The sequence below is a fragment of the Eubalaena glacialis genome, chromosome 10, assembly GCF_028564815.1.
Source record: "Eubalaena glacialis isolate mEubGla1 chromosome 10, mEubGla1.1.hap2.+ XY, whole genome shotgun sequence".
NCBI classification, from domain to species: domain Eukaryota; kingdom Metazoa; phylum Chordata; class Mammalia; order Artiodactyla; family Balaenidae; genus Eubalaena; species Eubalaena glacialis.
In genome coordinates this window covers 5,166,840-5,182,594 of record NC_083725.1, presented here as the reverse complement: position 1 = coordinate 5,182,594, position 15,755 = coordinate 5,166,840, and the positions used below count along the sequence as shown (strand labels likewise).

General features: G+C 35.8%; 1 protein-coding gene across 5 annotated transcripts in view; it reads right to left on the bottom strand.

Moving 5' to 3' along the window:
- Positions 1-15,755, bottom strand: part of ARHGAP32 (Rho GTPase activating protein 32) — a 291,298-nt gene that overhangs the window by 67,113 nt on the left and 208,430 nt on the right. For 4 of the 5 annotated variants that reach the window (XM_061203062.1, XM_061203063.1, XM_061203065.1 and 1 more), the window contains 2 exons: positions 15,449-15,526; positions 3,806-3,887 (listed from right to left, as the gene is read on the bottom strand). In XM_061203062.1, coding sequence (XP_061059045.1) covers positions 3,806-3,887; positions 15,449-15,526 — 160 coding nt within the window. Of the gene's footprint in view, positions 1-3,805; positions 3,888-10,016; positions 10,059-15,448; positions 15,527-15,755 lie in introns of those variants that run through there. The other variant, XM_061203066.1, reaches the window with a different exon arrangement.

Here is a 15,755-nt window from a genome sequence, read left to right as displayed (position 1 = left end):
TTTGGGACAAGCGTCTACCTTTCTTCCTCTTTTCTCTCCTCTTCTTTTCTCTGCCCCCTCCACCCCACACACGTTCTTTTCCTTAAGGAACCATGGATACATGCTATCTTGGTCAGGATACAGTGACTCATTAATTTTATTTTTACATACACAAATAATTGGACATATGGAGAGCCCTAAGAAGAGTTCCAAAGGGAAAGTTTTCCCTATTGCCCTTGTTGTGCAATAATATAGGGAGCTTTAAGTTGCAGTCTCAAACTATAGCTGCCATCTTTCAGATCTGGCATCTAACAGTGACAGATGGCAATGTTAAAAATAAATAGAACATTAAAGTTATTTGTACTGCAGGCAAAGACAGTTTTAAAGTGTGAAACAAGCCTGAGGCTGATAGAATTCACATCATCCTTTTCAAAATGTAGTAAGAATGCACATTTTCCTATGCCAACCCTGCAATGCTGCTCACAAAAGATAAAATACTAGCTTTTGAAGGTGTGCTGTCATTATATATCATTACTAATTTAGAATTAACAATGCCACACAGGTCTATTAACAGAAACCTATTTTCTAGAACTGCCAATAACTGATTAACTTTCTCAAGTTTTAAAAGTTTTGGACGTTATCACTATTAGAAAATCACTTTCATATTCAGAACATGAGAAAGTATAATATTTGATTGATACAATTTAATACCAATATTAAGCTAATTTTTAAAAACAGTATATCTCTGAGGCAAAATTATCAAAGATAAGACTTTATAATTAATAAAAGTTAAGCTTATGCAGCAGAAATACATAAAAATAATGCACAAGAAATAACAATAAATTTTTGATGTTGAATTTTAATAACTTTAAAATAGTGACCACCAAAACCCATGATCATCTCAATAGATGGATAAAAAGCATCTGACAAAATCCAACACCCTTTCGTGATAAAATCATTCAACAAACTAAGAATTGAAGGGTGCTTCGTCAACCTGATGAAGGGCATCTATGAAAACCCCACAGTTAAAATCTTACTTAACGGTGAACAACTAGATGCTTTCTCCTAAAATGAGAAGTAAGACAAGGATGCCTGTTCTCAGAACTTATATGCAACAAAGTAACATATCCAGGGCAATTGGGCAGGAAAAAGAAATAAAAAACATCCAAACTGGAAAGGAAGAAGTAAACATATCTCTATTCACAGATGACATGATCTTATATTTAGCCTATCCCAAGAAATCTACTAAAAAACCATTAGAACTAACAAAATCTCAGCGAAGTTTCAGGATACAAGATTAATATACAAAAATTAATTGTATTTCTGTGCACTTGCAATGAACAATAAGAAAATGAAATTAAGAAAACAATTCCATTTACAATAGCATCAAAAAGAATAAAAATAAATTTAACAACAGATATGCAAAACTTATACTCTAAAAAAAACTACAAAATGTTGAATGAAATGAAAGGTCTAATAATCAAATGGAAAAATATCCCATGTTCAAGGATTGGAAGACTTAATAAATACTGGCAAAAAGGTAATACTTCCCAAATTGATAAACAGATTCAGTAAATCCCTATCAGAATCCCAGCTCCCTTCTCTGTAGAAACTGACAAGATGATTCTAAAATTCATATAGAACTGCAAGGTACCCAGAAAAACCACATCAATCCTGAAAAAGAATAAAGTAGGAGGACCTCCCAATTGCAAAATTTACTACTAAGCAATGGTAATCAAGACAGGGTGGTACTGGCATAAAAACAGACATATAGATCAATGGAAGAGAATTGAAAATCCAGAAATAAACTCATGTGTCTAAGGTCAACTGATTCTCTACAAGGGAGTCAAGTCAATTCAATGGGGAAGGAATAATCTTTTCAACAAATCGTGCTCGGACAACTGGATATCCAATGGAGTTGGACCTCACACCACACACAAAGATTAACTCAAAATGGATCATAGACTAAAATATAAGATCCAAAACTATAAACTTAGAAGAAAACATAGGAGTAAATATTGACTTTGGGTTAAGCAACACCTTCTTAGATAAGACATCAAAAGCATAAGTGACAAACGAAAAAAATAAATTGAACTTCATCAAAATTAAGAACATTTCCGCTTCAATAGACATCATCAAGAAAACGAAAGACAAACCAGAATGTGAGAAAATATTTTCAAATCATATTATCTGATATAGGACTTGTATCTGGAATGTATAAAGAACACTTACAACTCAATAATAAAAAGACAACCCAATTAAAAAATATACAAAGGATCTGAACATTTCTCCAAAGATATACAAATGGGTAATAAGCCCATAAAAAGATGTTCAACATTATTAGCCATCAGGGAAATGCAAATCAAAATCACAAAGATATATCACTTCATACCCACTAAGACAGCAATAACAACAACAACAAAAAAAGTTAACAAGGATATGGAACAACTGGAATTCTCATACACTGCTGGTGGAATTGTAAAACAGTGCAGCTACTTTGTAAAACAGTTTGGCAGTTCCTCAAAAGGTTGAACACAGAGTTACCATATGGCCCAGCAATTCTACTCCTAGATATATACTCAAGAGATGAAAACATACATCTATACAAAAACTTGTACACTAAGTATTACATTATTCATAATAGCCAAAATGGAAACCCAAAGTGAATGGATAAAAGAAGTATTGTATATCCATACACTGGACTATTATTTAGCCATAAGAAAGAATGAAGCACTGATATATGGATGAATCTTGAAAACATTATGCTAAGTGAAATAAGCCAGTCACAAAAAGACTATATATTATATGATTCCATTTATGTGAAATGTCTAGATCAGGGAAATCTAGAGACAGAAAGTAGGTTAGTAGTTGCTTAGGGCTGGGGGGAAGGGAGACGATGGAGCAGTGTCTGCTAATGGGCATAGGATTTTTTTTTTTTAAGTTACTGATGCCATATTTAAACAAGGAAAGAAAACTACAGCCATCACAACCACTAATGAATAAGTACTCACTAAGAAAGTGTTTTTATGTTTAACAAGTTTTACCCAAAGAAGGGGGATTTAACAGAGGATAAAAATGCCTTGAAAAGAGACTGGGAATCCCACGGTGAGGGTAGAGAAGGGCAGAGGGAATGTAATACAATCAGGAGAAATACACTTGATTACTCCCTCCTCCTTCTAAAATCTTTTAGTCTTTGTTTTTATTTTCTTTCCAAAAATTTACATCACATTAAAAAGTTCCAGATGAGGTATTCTGTAAAATTTGTCCAGATTAAATCACCCCAATAAAAACAAAAATTTTCATTTTTTAATTTTTACCCCCTGTAACACATTGCTCTACATATCTGTAAAATACTCCACATACTTATATAGCACTGTAAATATACTATATTAATGATAACAAATGCTGTTTAAAATAGTTTTGATGTTCACAGGCACTGATAAAATATACATTCCCTTCATTTATTAATTTTCAGCTAATCATACTATCTCCACGTCAGTTCTTTAAACCTCGTATTTTCTTTTATCATTTTATTCATTAATAAGCTACATTCCTACTATATAATTGTAAAAACAAATAATGACAAAGCTTAATGGAGCAAACAGTTCTTAAAATTGTCTAAAATTTTGAATGCATGTAAACCTTTGTGAAATGATCAATAGAGAAAAAAGAATATATTAAAAATCAAAACCACATAAAATTAAGAATGCATATTATGACAATAAATGCAAAGAATAGCTAAACAAGCTATGTGCTTGACTGGAAGAGAAAATCTTAATCTTTAAGCAGCTGATAAATAACCACATTAATGAAAAAGTGTACTCACCCGGTTTTGGCACTGAGTTGGTCACTGACTGGGGAACTTTCTGATTAATTAACTCAACACAGTGTCCAGGGAAGAGTCCCACCTAAGGAAGAAAAGCAGCAAAGAGAGGATTTTAAACCAGAGAACAGACCAGTGTACGAACACTGCCAATTCAATTCCAGTAATGTGCTCCACAGCCCCTCCCAATGATTCTGTTATTCCAAGACTCTAAATCACTGATGATGCCAATTATACAAACAATAAAACAATCTGTTGCTATGAGTATATAGAGTTACGTGTTTTGTTTGTCTAAATATCTAAGCCTGCTTTCCTAGTTTTACCTTTTAATTTCCCAAACTTCTTTTACACCAATTAAAATATTTAGTCTGATACCAAGCTATGCATGCAAGAGGTATAATTTATACCTGTTAATAATTTACTTTGCTGAAATTTCAATCTAGTTGTGTTAACACCTCTACTGCCAATTTTCATATTTACTGATTTCTCTATATGACTTTTTAAAAAATCAACGTTAAACCTCATTCAAATTTTTTTGCAAATTTTCCCTTCTTTCTCTCACAGGTTCCATGAAAAATGACAAGACTAAAATAAATTGGTGAAACAATCGCTCACTTAAAATCCTGGTATCCACTGTTGTTAAAGAGCCCAGTAGTGGATAAGTGGGAAAGCAAGAGAAGAAAACAACCAATCTCGGCAGTGGTAACAGACTCTGGCTTTAAAAAACACACCAATTTGACCTGGTAGCAGAATTGCTCATGGTGTTAGGTAGATTCCCAAGGAGTTTTATTAGTAAAATACTGAGCTCCAGATCACCCAGAGATACTACATAGCCAACAGAATGAATACAGAAACAAAGAGCCAGGAAACAAAAGTAAAAAGGGAATTTTTACCAATATTTATAGATGTTTTCTTAGATGGGAATATAATTGGGCTGCCAAGCAGCAGATGTTAAAGCTGAAACAAGAAAACTACATCACTTTGTACATCCCTCTGTTGACAGACTCTGGGGAAGAAAGGAATGGTCTTCCAAGAGTATGATTCATCGTGAAGTTCTGAGCTGTATAATTTCCATCTGTGTGGGATTATTTTCACATGCTCACTTGCTGCATTCTTACTTCAATTTCTTGATTGATATTCTATGTTAGTTCTTAAAGTTATTAAGATGTAACTAGTTATCATGAGCTGAAAAGGGCTTATTAACAAATTATCAGTTTTGTTTGAAATATGTGAAATTTGGGTCTTAGAGTTCCTATATGCATTGCCTTCCAAAATGATGCTCCAAGTATTTGCTTTTTTTGGTGAAATTCTATATCATACTTTACTCAACTTCCTATTTAACTAATAACAAGTAGAAATTCTTCCAAGATTGGTTAGAACCAGACAAGAATCAACTTGAAAGATCATTCTCATTCTCTCTTATGCAAATCAGTTATAAGATAATCACTTATGGTTAAGTGTAGCCCCAGGATTAAGAGGGCCTGGGTTCTACTCCAGGTCTGCCACTTACTAGGTCGGGTTTATAACTTAGCCTCTATGTTTCAGTTTCTTCCTCTAAACATAATAATATTGCACCTAATTCATAAGAGTTGTTATGAGAATTAAATGGATCAGTATAAGCAAAGTGCATAGAGTAAGCACTTGAGAAATGCTGTCTATTCTTTATTATCTCAATATGCTGGCCACTGGAAGATCTAGAGGGCTCCAGCCCCTCCACTGTATGGATATGACACACAATACCTACCACCTTTTGCTTGTGTATACTTAAGTTTCCTCACTGTCAAATACCATTCTTTCCATAAAATTCTAATTCATTTCAATTTGTAAACATTTTCTGCAGTCTGCTATAGAGAAAAGACCACCCATTTACTAGGCTCTGTGATCTGGAGCAAATTGCTTAACATCTGTCTGTTTCTTAATCTGTAAAAATGGGACAACATTAGCTACTTCAATAATGTGTGTGAAAGCACCTAGCCTAGTTTATAAGCTCGAGCGTCTGTCAGCAAACAAAACTAATTTTCCATCACTTCTTCACAAAGACTGAACAAAGCTTAATGATCTTCTTTGGGGAACTGTATCATACATACTAGTTACACTTTCACCTTTTGAATGTCTCAATGCATCAGGTCTAGGTATATGGGGGAAATGCTACTGTGTACTATGTAGAGGTAGGTCCATGATAGGTTCATCTAACGCCTAATTCCAATCCCTGCTCACCTGTCTCCCTTTATTATAAAGTGTAATATTACTAAATATTAGCTAAACTAAATATTCAGTTTCCCAGATTCCTTGCATTCAGGTGTAGCCACGGCACCTGTAAAAAGCTTTACTGCTACTATTCTCTCTCTTCTTTATGCTGTGTACGTAGGTATTGGGACTGGATCTGCAGTAGCCATCATTTGACCTTAAAGAAAGGCCAAGAGAATCTTAGAGAATTCTGCCTAGCATCATTAAGCTGCTGACTCAACTGCTGCAATGCTACCTTTTCTGTTCACTTTTGTTTCTTGAAGCCAAAATCACTCTTAACTGTAACTGTTTACAGTTAAGATAACTTTTATTTAAAAGAGTTAACTCTGTATACTTGTGAAAAGCAAATAGATTGTTTTCCTATTATAAAATTTCCATCATAAAAAATGAAACTGTGTTCTATTGAAAATATACACATAACTAACCCTAAAAATATAGTTAATGAACGTTTATACTTTTCTGATGCATACTTAAGCTAGTATTTCACCAAATATAAATAATTCTAATAAACTCAAAATGTCCAATGTTAAAAGTGACTGGAACTCTAACAATATGATCTATGAACTATATCATCCTGTCTTATTCATATTAAATTATATTATTATAATTATATTCATCGTATTATTCTTTCTGCTGCAGTGGCATTTTCTAAAGCTCTAATGTAAATGGCTGAGAAAGGCGAGGGAAATTCAGTATATTTTGCAGCACTCAAAATGAGTTTCTACTCTAGGAAGATGGAAGGAAAAGAAAAGACGAGCATCCAGGGCCCATGAGGGTAGAGAAGCAGGTAATAAAAATATAGTAACAGAAGAAAAAGATAAGGCAGGAACAGGCTAGGGATGGGCTTAAAGGAGAGAAACAGAACCTTCAATTTAGTAGTTTTTCCCCAAGTCAATTTGGCATGAGGAAGAAAGAAAAGTATATGAATGTAAGAGACACAGAGGTAGAAAACACAGGAATTGTCAATAGGATTAGATACATGAAAAGTTAAATCAGATGCTTCTGCAGTTTTTTCCCACTTTTATTGAGGTATAACTGACAAACTGTGCATATTTAAAGTGTACATTTTGATAAGTTCTGACACCCATAAAACTGTAACCACACTTAAATTTATGAATATATTTATCAACCCCCAAAGTTTCCTTGTATCTCTTTGTAATCTCTCCCTCTCCCTACCAGCCCCTACCCCTGCTCACCAGGCAACTAACCTAGTTTCTATCACTATACATTACTTTGCAATTCCTACAATTTTATATGAATAGAGTCATGCAGAATGTACTCTTTGTTGTCTGTTTTCTTTCATTCAGCATAATTATTTTGAGGATCATTCATGTTGCTGTATTTATCAATAATTCTTTCCTTCTATTCCTGAGTAATATTCTACTGTACAAATACCACCATTTCTTTATGCATTAATCTCTTGTTCATGAGATACCTGGGTTGTTTCCAGCTTGAGGCCATTATATGTAAGGCTGCTATGAGCAGTCATGTGTGAGGTTTTGTATTAATGTAAGCCTTCTTTTCTCTTGGATAAACAGCTGGGAGTCGAATGGCTGGATCATGTCATCAGTGTATGTTTAAGAAACTGACAAACTGTTTTCCAAATTGGTTGTAGCATCTTACATTCCCCCCAACTGTGTCAGCGTTCCAATTCCTCCACATCCTCACCATTCTAATAAGTATGTAACAAGACTTCACTGTCATTTTAATTTGCATTTCTCTAATGACTACTGGTGTTGAGCATCTCTTCATGTGTTTGTTTGTCATATATCTTTTTGGTTAAGTGTCTGTTCCCACTTTTGCTACTTTTTAAATTGAGTTCTGTTTCTTGTTGAATTTTGAGAGTTCTTTATATGCTGTGGATACAAGTCCTTCATCAGATATAATCATCACAAATATTTTTTCCCGGTCTGTGGTGTGTCTTTTTATTGTCTTATAAGTAATGTCTTTCGAAGAGCAGAAGTGTTAAATTTTGATGAAATTCAATTTATTATTTTATGAATTGTTCTTTTGATATTACATCTAAGAAACTTTGCCTAACCCAAAGTCACAGAAGTTTCTCCTATGTTTTCTTCTATAAGCTTTATAGTTTAAGCTTTACATTTTGGGTATGTGATCCATTTTGAGTTAATTTTTGCATACGGTGCAAGAAATAAATCAAAGGATTTCTGGAGGCATAAGGAAATCCAACTGTTCCAGCATCATTTGTAAAACAGACCATGTTTTCTTCACTGAACTGACATTGAACCTCTGTCAAAAATAAGCAGCCCATGTATGTGTGGGTCTACTTCTGGAATCTATTCTGTCCTGTTGACTTACTTGTCTATCTTTTCCCTAATGCCACACTCTCTTGGTACTGCAGTTTTATAGTTGAGTCTTCAAATCAATTAGTGTTAGTTCTCCAACTTTGTTCTTCTTTTTCAAATTTGTTTTGGCTGTTCTTTTCTAGGTCCTTTGCATTTCCATATGAATTGTTTAATCTGCTTATCAATTTCTACAAAAAATCTGCTGAGATTTTGATTGGGATCAATTTGAGAAGAGATGGCATCTTAACAATATAAAGACTTCCAACCCATACACAAGGTATATATCTCTCATTTTTAAAATATTCTTTAATTTCTCTCAGAAATGCTTTGTAGCTTCCAGTACACAGATCTTTTGTATCTTTTTTCCGATATATCCCTAAGTAGTTCATAGTTTTGATGCTATTACAAATGGGTTTTATTATATTTTCTGACTGATGTTAAGGCTACTGGTCTGTGGACTAGATATGAAATAACAAGACGTCCATGCAGTTGTCCCAAGTATATATATTTTAAATATACACTGTGTATTTTAAATACACAACTACTTTCCTTTTATTTCTCCTTTATATTATATGTGAAAAATTATACTGACTTTTTTGAAATTGTGCTTGTAGGTTGGTATATCATTTGTAAATTTCATTTCAGGATCATAAGGAAAGATTTTAGAAATTATTTATCATAACAAGGGGGTATAGGGTTTGATGAGGTTAAGAACTACTACTCTAAGCCATTTTGTCAATAATTTCCATGAAACTGAATGTTTAAGCATCATTTGCTAGGACATATTCTGATGTTACAAATTAACAAAAGGAGCTATCTAGAAACTAATTTCTCTCTAAACATCAGTGGCAGCTGCTAATGGCACTAATAAGAAAAATAAAAAACTGCAGTAAGTAACACAGAAAATAATTTAAGAAAATTTACAAATTTTTGTGATCCAAGGGGGGGAAAATACAAAATTGGAACTCACCAAGCTTGTGTTCTGGCTATATCACTGACTTACTGTCTTTGTAAATCAGAACAATCTATCTAAATTCCTTTGTCTCAGGATTTCTATAATTTTAAAATGACAGTTTAGGACCAGATGATCCACTACCATCTTTTCTAATACAGAAATCTATGATTCACACATGTAGACAAGCAGAAGCCACTACTGGTTCATTAAATTACTACTATGATCTGTTCTTTGCCCAGAATGCCTAAATTTCTACCTAAGCTCTGACACTAAACAGCGAAATAACAATGGGCTTGTAGTTTAGTCCCCTTTTGCTTTAGTTTCCTTGTCAGTAAAAGAGAGGTAATAATAGTACCTTCTTCATAGACTGTGAGAATTAAAGGTTAATGGAAAGCACTTAGAAAGCACACGTAAGAGCACCAAGAAGTGTTACAATTCCTTATACTGGAGTACCACATACTCCCTCTTCCCTTGAAATTCTAGAACATTACAGATGAAAAATTACAGTATGTGATTTCCCATTACTTAACTGGAGAGGAAATATTTTGCTCTATTTAATTTTGAGTAATGAAAAGGTGTAGCTTTGAATTCCGTACATTAAATGATGGTCTTCATATAAATAAGTGGGTAAATTGTCTTCCTCTATTAAACTACTTACTACAAGTGACAAGGTTTCCAAATATCTTCCCTTTGGGATAAAGAATACCTTTCTGAAAATAAGCTACTTGGAACCACATTAAACTCCTGAGGTAAGGGAATGTTTACTGTCCAAGATTTGCTTCTCTGTCATTGTACACAGAAATCCTCACACAACCTTCTGGGGTAACTTGGAAAAATAAAATAGCCGATCCTTGATCATCCTGTGGAGAACCAAGAGAACATGAGCTGTACAGAGTTCTGTCACTCTCTAAATGGTATTTTATCTCTTAGATTGACTGTATCCCAAATACATTTTAGAAGATTTTCTGGGGGGAAAGGAGAACACTCACTAAACTGTGTTCAATTTCTTCCTTTATCTGTACACAGGATAAACAATGGGAGGCTGGGTCAGTGGTTCTCACGTTTTGTGCTTATTCATCACCTGAGGAACTTGATAAAATTCAGATTCCTGTCCCCATCCCCGGAGATTCTGATTAGTAATATCTGGTTTTAACATGTTTCTTGGGTCATTCTGATGCCAGTGGCTCCCAGATAAAATTTTGCCAAACATGGCACTAACAAACAAATAATCCTCAAAGATTTTAACATTTGACATTTGTGTTATGGCTTTTACATAAGAAAAAAAGACTTTCCAGACACCTCACCTCACATTTCCAACCACAGTCCCAGGTAAGTACAAAAGCTGATGACATTTATTTTTAACAAGAAAGAAAAAGCAAAGAGCTTTTTTTTTTTTTTTTGCTGAAGTATAGATTATGTGATGAAACACCTCAGAAAACAAAGGTAAAAGATTCAATATACTCTTTAGAAGACAAGTAAAAAACAGATTTCGGAATTTCAAATTACTATAGTTAATATAATTTCACACTTCCTACTCCCAGAAGTTTAAGAAAAGAAACATAGTCACAGTATAATTTAAACACATGGACGAACTAACCCTTCTGTTCCCACGGCAAAATTACGGCCTAGGTTAAAACAATACACACACTGGCAGAATGCTGATCTTTATCAACCACCAGCCGATTGGCAGAGTTTACCTACGGCTCAGAGTAAGCACTGCTTCCAGCAGAGTGGTCTGAGGAACACCTGGGCCGGAATCACATGGATAAAAATGCAGTCTTAATCCTATCCCACAACCAGTGAAACAGAATTTCAGGGCTTAGGTCGTAGGATTTTATGTTTTAACATGTTCCCCATGTAACATGTCATAAGCGTATCAAGTAAAGTTTGAGAATCAGTGGTGAAGGGAGAGCAGGAGTTATTGGTAACATTGGTAACAAATGAAGATGGCAGTATAGCACCCTTCACTATACTGGTAAATGCCACTCCTTGGACTAATTTTATTTGCAAATTAAGAGAACAATGCAATAAATACCATCACACACCTATCAGAATGGTTAAAACAACAACAACAACAACTGAGAACTATCGAACGCTGATGAGAATGCAGAGCAGCATCACCGCTGTTGCTGGTGGGAAGGCAAAACGGTAACAACTACTTTAAAACACGGTTTGGTAGTTTCTTACAAAGCTAAACATGATCTTACCATACAATACAGCAAGTGCACTCTGTGGTATTTACCCAAAGGAGGTGAAACCACATCTGCACAAAAACCTGCACATGGATGTTTACAGCAACATTATTCATAAATGCTCCAAACTAGAAGCAACCAAGATGCACTGTAATAAGTGAATGGAAAAATAAATGATGGCATATCCATAAAAATGAATATTAGACAGTGAAAAAAAGGAACTATCAGACCATGAAAGACATGGAGGAACCTAAAATGCATATTGCTAAGTGAAAGAAGCCAGTTTGAAAAGGCTACATACCATATGATTCCAATTATACGATGTTTCGGAAAAGGCAAAACTATGGAGACAATAAACAATCAGTGCTTGTCAGAGGTTAGGAGGAGAGAAGGATGGATAGGTGAGCACAGGAGATTTTGGGGACAGTGAAACTACTCTGTATGAAGCTGTAATGATGGATACATGTCATTATGCATCTGTTAAAACCCACAGAACTATATACATCACAAAGAGTGAAACTTAATGAAAATATGGATTATAGTTAATAATGATGTATGAATATTGGTTCATTAAAGGTAACAAAAAGCAAACCCCAAAACTGTTTCCATCATTATGGAGGAGGATGTGATACTGACACACTGTATTCTTATCCTTGTGATTCTGGCCCCGGTGTTCCTCAGACCACTTTTCTAGAAAGAGTGCTTACACTGTGCTGTAGGTAAACTCTGCTAATCAGCTTGTGGGTAATAAAGTTCAGCATTTTGCCAATTCTATCCAACGAATTGTAAAGCAAGATGTTAACAGGAGAAACTGTATACATGTGTGGGGCAGGGAGTATATGAAATTCTGTGTATTATCTGGTCAACTATTCTGTAAACTTGTACTAAATGATAAAATCTATTAATTATTTTTTAAATAATAAAAAAAAATAAAACAAAGTCACAAGCCAGCAACTGCACAGCATCAGTTCACAGGGCTCTGAGGGAAAGGCTTCTGCACGCCGCGTGTACCCTGTCATGCCCCGACAGCTGGCCGGAGAAAACGACACACGAGACTGAGAAAAAAGGAAAGGGGAGTCCACGTAACACGCTATAAACACGTCAGGTTGAGCAGACCTGCCTGCACGCCGACGCCGCATTCCCAGAACACGTCCCTTCAGCGGCCAGAGCGCCACAGCTCAGAGCTGGCCTCCATCCTGGGACGCAACAGCCCACATCTTTGCTCCCCTTCACCCTCTCTCCCGAGAGTGGTCAGCTCTAAATGGCCTTGATTCCCGGAAGACCACTGTCCAAGCTACCCCAAGGCCAAGCCCAGCCCCTCGTCTCCTGCTACTGTATCAGGAAGACAGGTTTCCTGCCTCTGTGCTTCCTCCTTCATGGCTCAATGACAAAGCTCAGTTTACAGAGTCCATCTGTGTGACCAGGACAGGTCAAGCTGGCTAACCGGTCACATGGCTGCTTCACGTCTAGCCGGTCTACCCAGGTCATCTGGACATCCTCTCCTCTGAAGACATGCACAAGACTCTGCCTTTCAAAGTCACCACCTCCAGGAGCCCCTCCTAGATCTCCTAGGGCGTCCTGCTGGGCTCAGAACCTCCCACTCATCTGCGAGGCCCTGAGGAGGGGACCAGTACCGCTTGTCCTCCTCGTCCTACCTCGGGGCACGGTGTCAGTGCCCAGAGGGCCTTCTGCCATGAGTGAAACGAAGGCCCTGTACCAGCCTGTGAGTACCACTGGCCCCTTCTCAGATGCTGCCTGAGGACAGTGGGGCGGGGAGGGGCACCCATGAAGCAGTCATTCCCAGGGCTCCTTCCTCCCAAGGCCCTCAAGCTCTCTGCAGTCACGGCCAACAGCCCTACACTCTGCCTGCCCTTGGCCTAGGAGCCAGCCTGGCTCAAGCAGGGCCCTACTCTTTATCAAGTCTATGAGAGAGAGTCCAGGAAAGGCCTTCAAGCAGCCCTAAGAGTGGCCCCACCCACCTAGCCATCCGGGACTGGCTAAATAATATCTCCCCAAATTCTTATGCTGAAGCCTTTAACCCCAGTATCTCAGAGTGTGACTGTACTTGGAGACGGGAGCGAGGAGGACTGAATTGTGTGGGTTCTTCCCTTAAAGTATTCAGTTCCTTTTTTAAATGAAGTTTTGACAGTGACATTTAAAGACCTGCTCCTGGTTTCACGGGAGCCCCCACGCCCCCAAAGCAACTCCTCTTCTCACAGTCATACTGCAACACGGTCTAAACAGACCAGCAATCCTGTACGAAAAACATTTCATTATCAATTATAAATCAGTCCTGAAAGCTTAAAAACCTGTTTTTATATTAAATAATTTGTTTGGGGAATAAACTAATTTTTAACTCTAAATAAAAGTTAGGAAGATAAATCTATACCTAGCACAGAGTCAATACTCAATAAATATCTGTTATATGAAAGAAGGGAAAACCCGTTATTTTGCAATCATGGAATTAAAATGTTAAGAAGGACTGACGGGATTACGAGTGGAACTGTCTAAGAAGACACTAAAGTCCAAAGAAAGCAAGTGACTTGTCTAAGATTATAAGAAAGGCAGCAATATCAAGAATAAAACATAACTGTCATTTTAAAGCCAAATTTACTTTTTGATCATCTTTGGGACCCTAACATTTATAGCTCATTTCCATGAACATGGAGAATTGACCTCTTAATAAGAAAAAGAGGTAACACCAGTTTTCCATTTAGTTTTATATTTAATCAGAAGCACCAATTATTCATAACAATTAAGAAATCAGAGCACAGATAAAGAAGGACTGCAAATTATACAAATAAGAAAATTTGTGGGGTAATAAAGATGATTTTTTTGCTTTTAACCATCAAATTAAATTGCTATAAATGCTTTTATAACAGATAAAGAGAGAGATAAACTTAAATCTGCAAAATAAAAAACTGAATTATTTACATTTAAAAATCAACATTTATTGAGTGAAAAGTATGCATCAGGTCTGCTCTAGATACTTTACATATTTTATCCTGACACATTTAATCTTTGCGATAATCTTCCGAGATTAAGAATAGTCCTACAATCCCCATTTTACAGTTGGGGAAACTAAAGCACAGAGAAGTAAAATAACTTGCTCAACGTAACACAAGATTAAAACCCAAGCAATCTAGCACCAGAACCCATGCTCTTAAGCACCACGCTATCCTGTTTTCAAGTGTATGATTATTTTTGATAAAATACATTTTACAAAAACCTAATAGCTTTTATTTTATATGCACTTAAAGCTCAAGATATTTATATGATAGTTATTAATATTTCTAACTGTACAGCACGAGCATTTAATCTATGCAGCATTTTAGGAACACTTTTATAAACAGACAACAAATATATTCAGGATACAATTTTAAGGCATATTTAGATGCTCTTCTAGTGATAGTTTTAAAAGATAAAAGGAAACTTTTCTATCCTATGGAAATTCGTGCTAGTCAATCTAAAATATGCCTTTATCAGGTCTCAAATTACTTAGGCATATAAGGAAAAAGAGACAGCTTTAGATTCTGCTGTTATTCTGCAATTCATACATTGTTTACATTAACAGTTACAATGCGTTAAAAAAATATTGATCAAGCTGACTTAATTCTAGAGAGAAAACATATGTGATTCATGATTTTAAACCACGGTGAAAAGCAAGGCAGGAGCACAGTCCCGATAACCGAGAAGTGGTCACCAGGCACGGGATTCTGCTCACACTTCGGCTGTACCACCATACAGGAAAGAAGAAGGAGATCAAAACAACCACAACAGTAACTCGAAAAGGAAACCCAAGTCTAACATCATCTACATTTTTTTTTATCACTGCAGACAAAATTTCTGATGACAAAGTCCACTGCCAGCACATATTATAAACAGAAATATTACTGAAAGAAAAAACGACCTTTGAATTTTCCACACCAAATTCTTTGTTGCCTACCTGAAATCCATGCTTGCCTCTCCACCATGTGCTTAACACTTTTGGGGGCATGTCAATAACAGAAACAATGTCTCCCACCTAGGAGAAAAAATTTTAAGTGAAACGTTTTAAATCAATTTTTAAAGCAATTGTCTGTCTAGAATTTAAAGCTTAACTGTAACAAAAGGGTAAAGTACTATCTTATTTTCTGGCTCATTATTTCTGGTAAAACATTAACACTTCTTTCTGTAAGGACTTTAATAATCTTAACCATTTGTTAAGGAGAGGTTTACAAGAAGTTAAGCAGCACAAAGACTGTGGTCCAGCT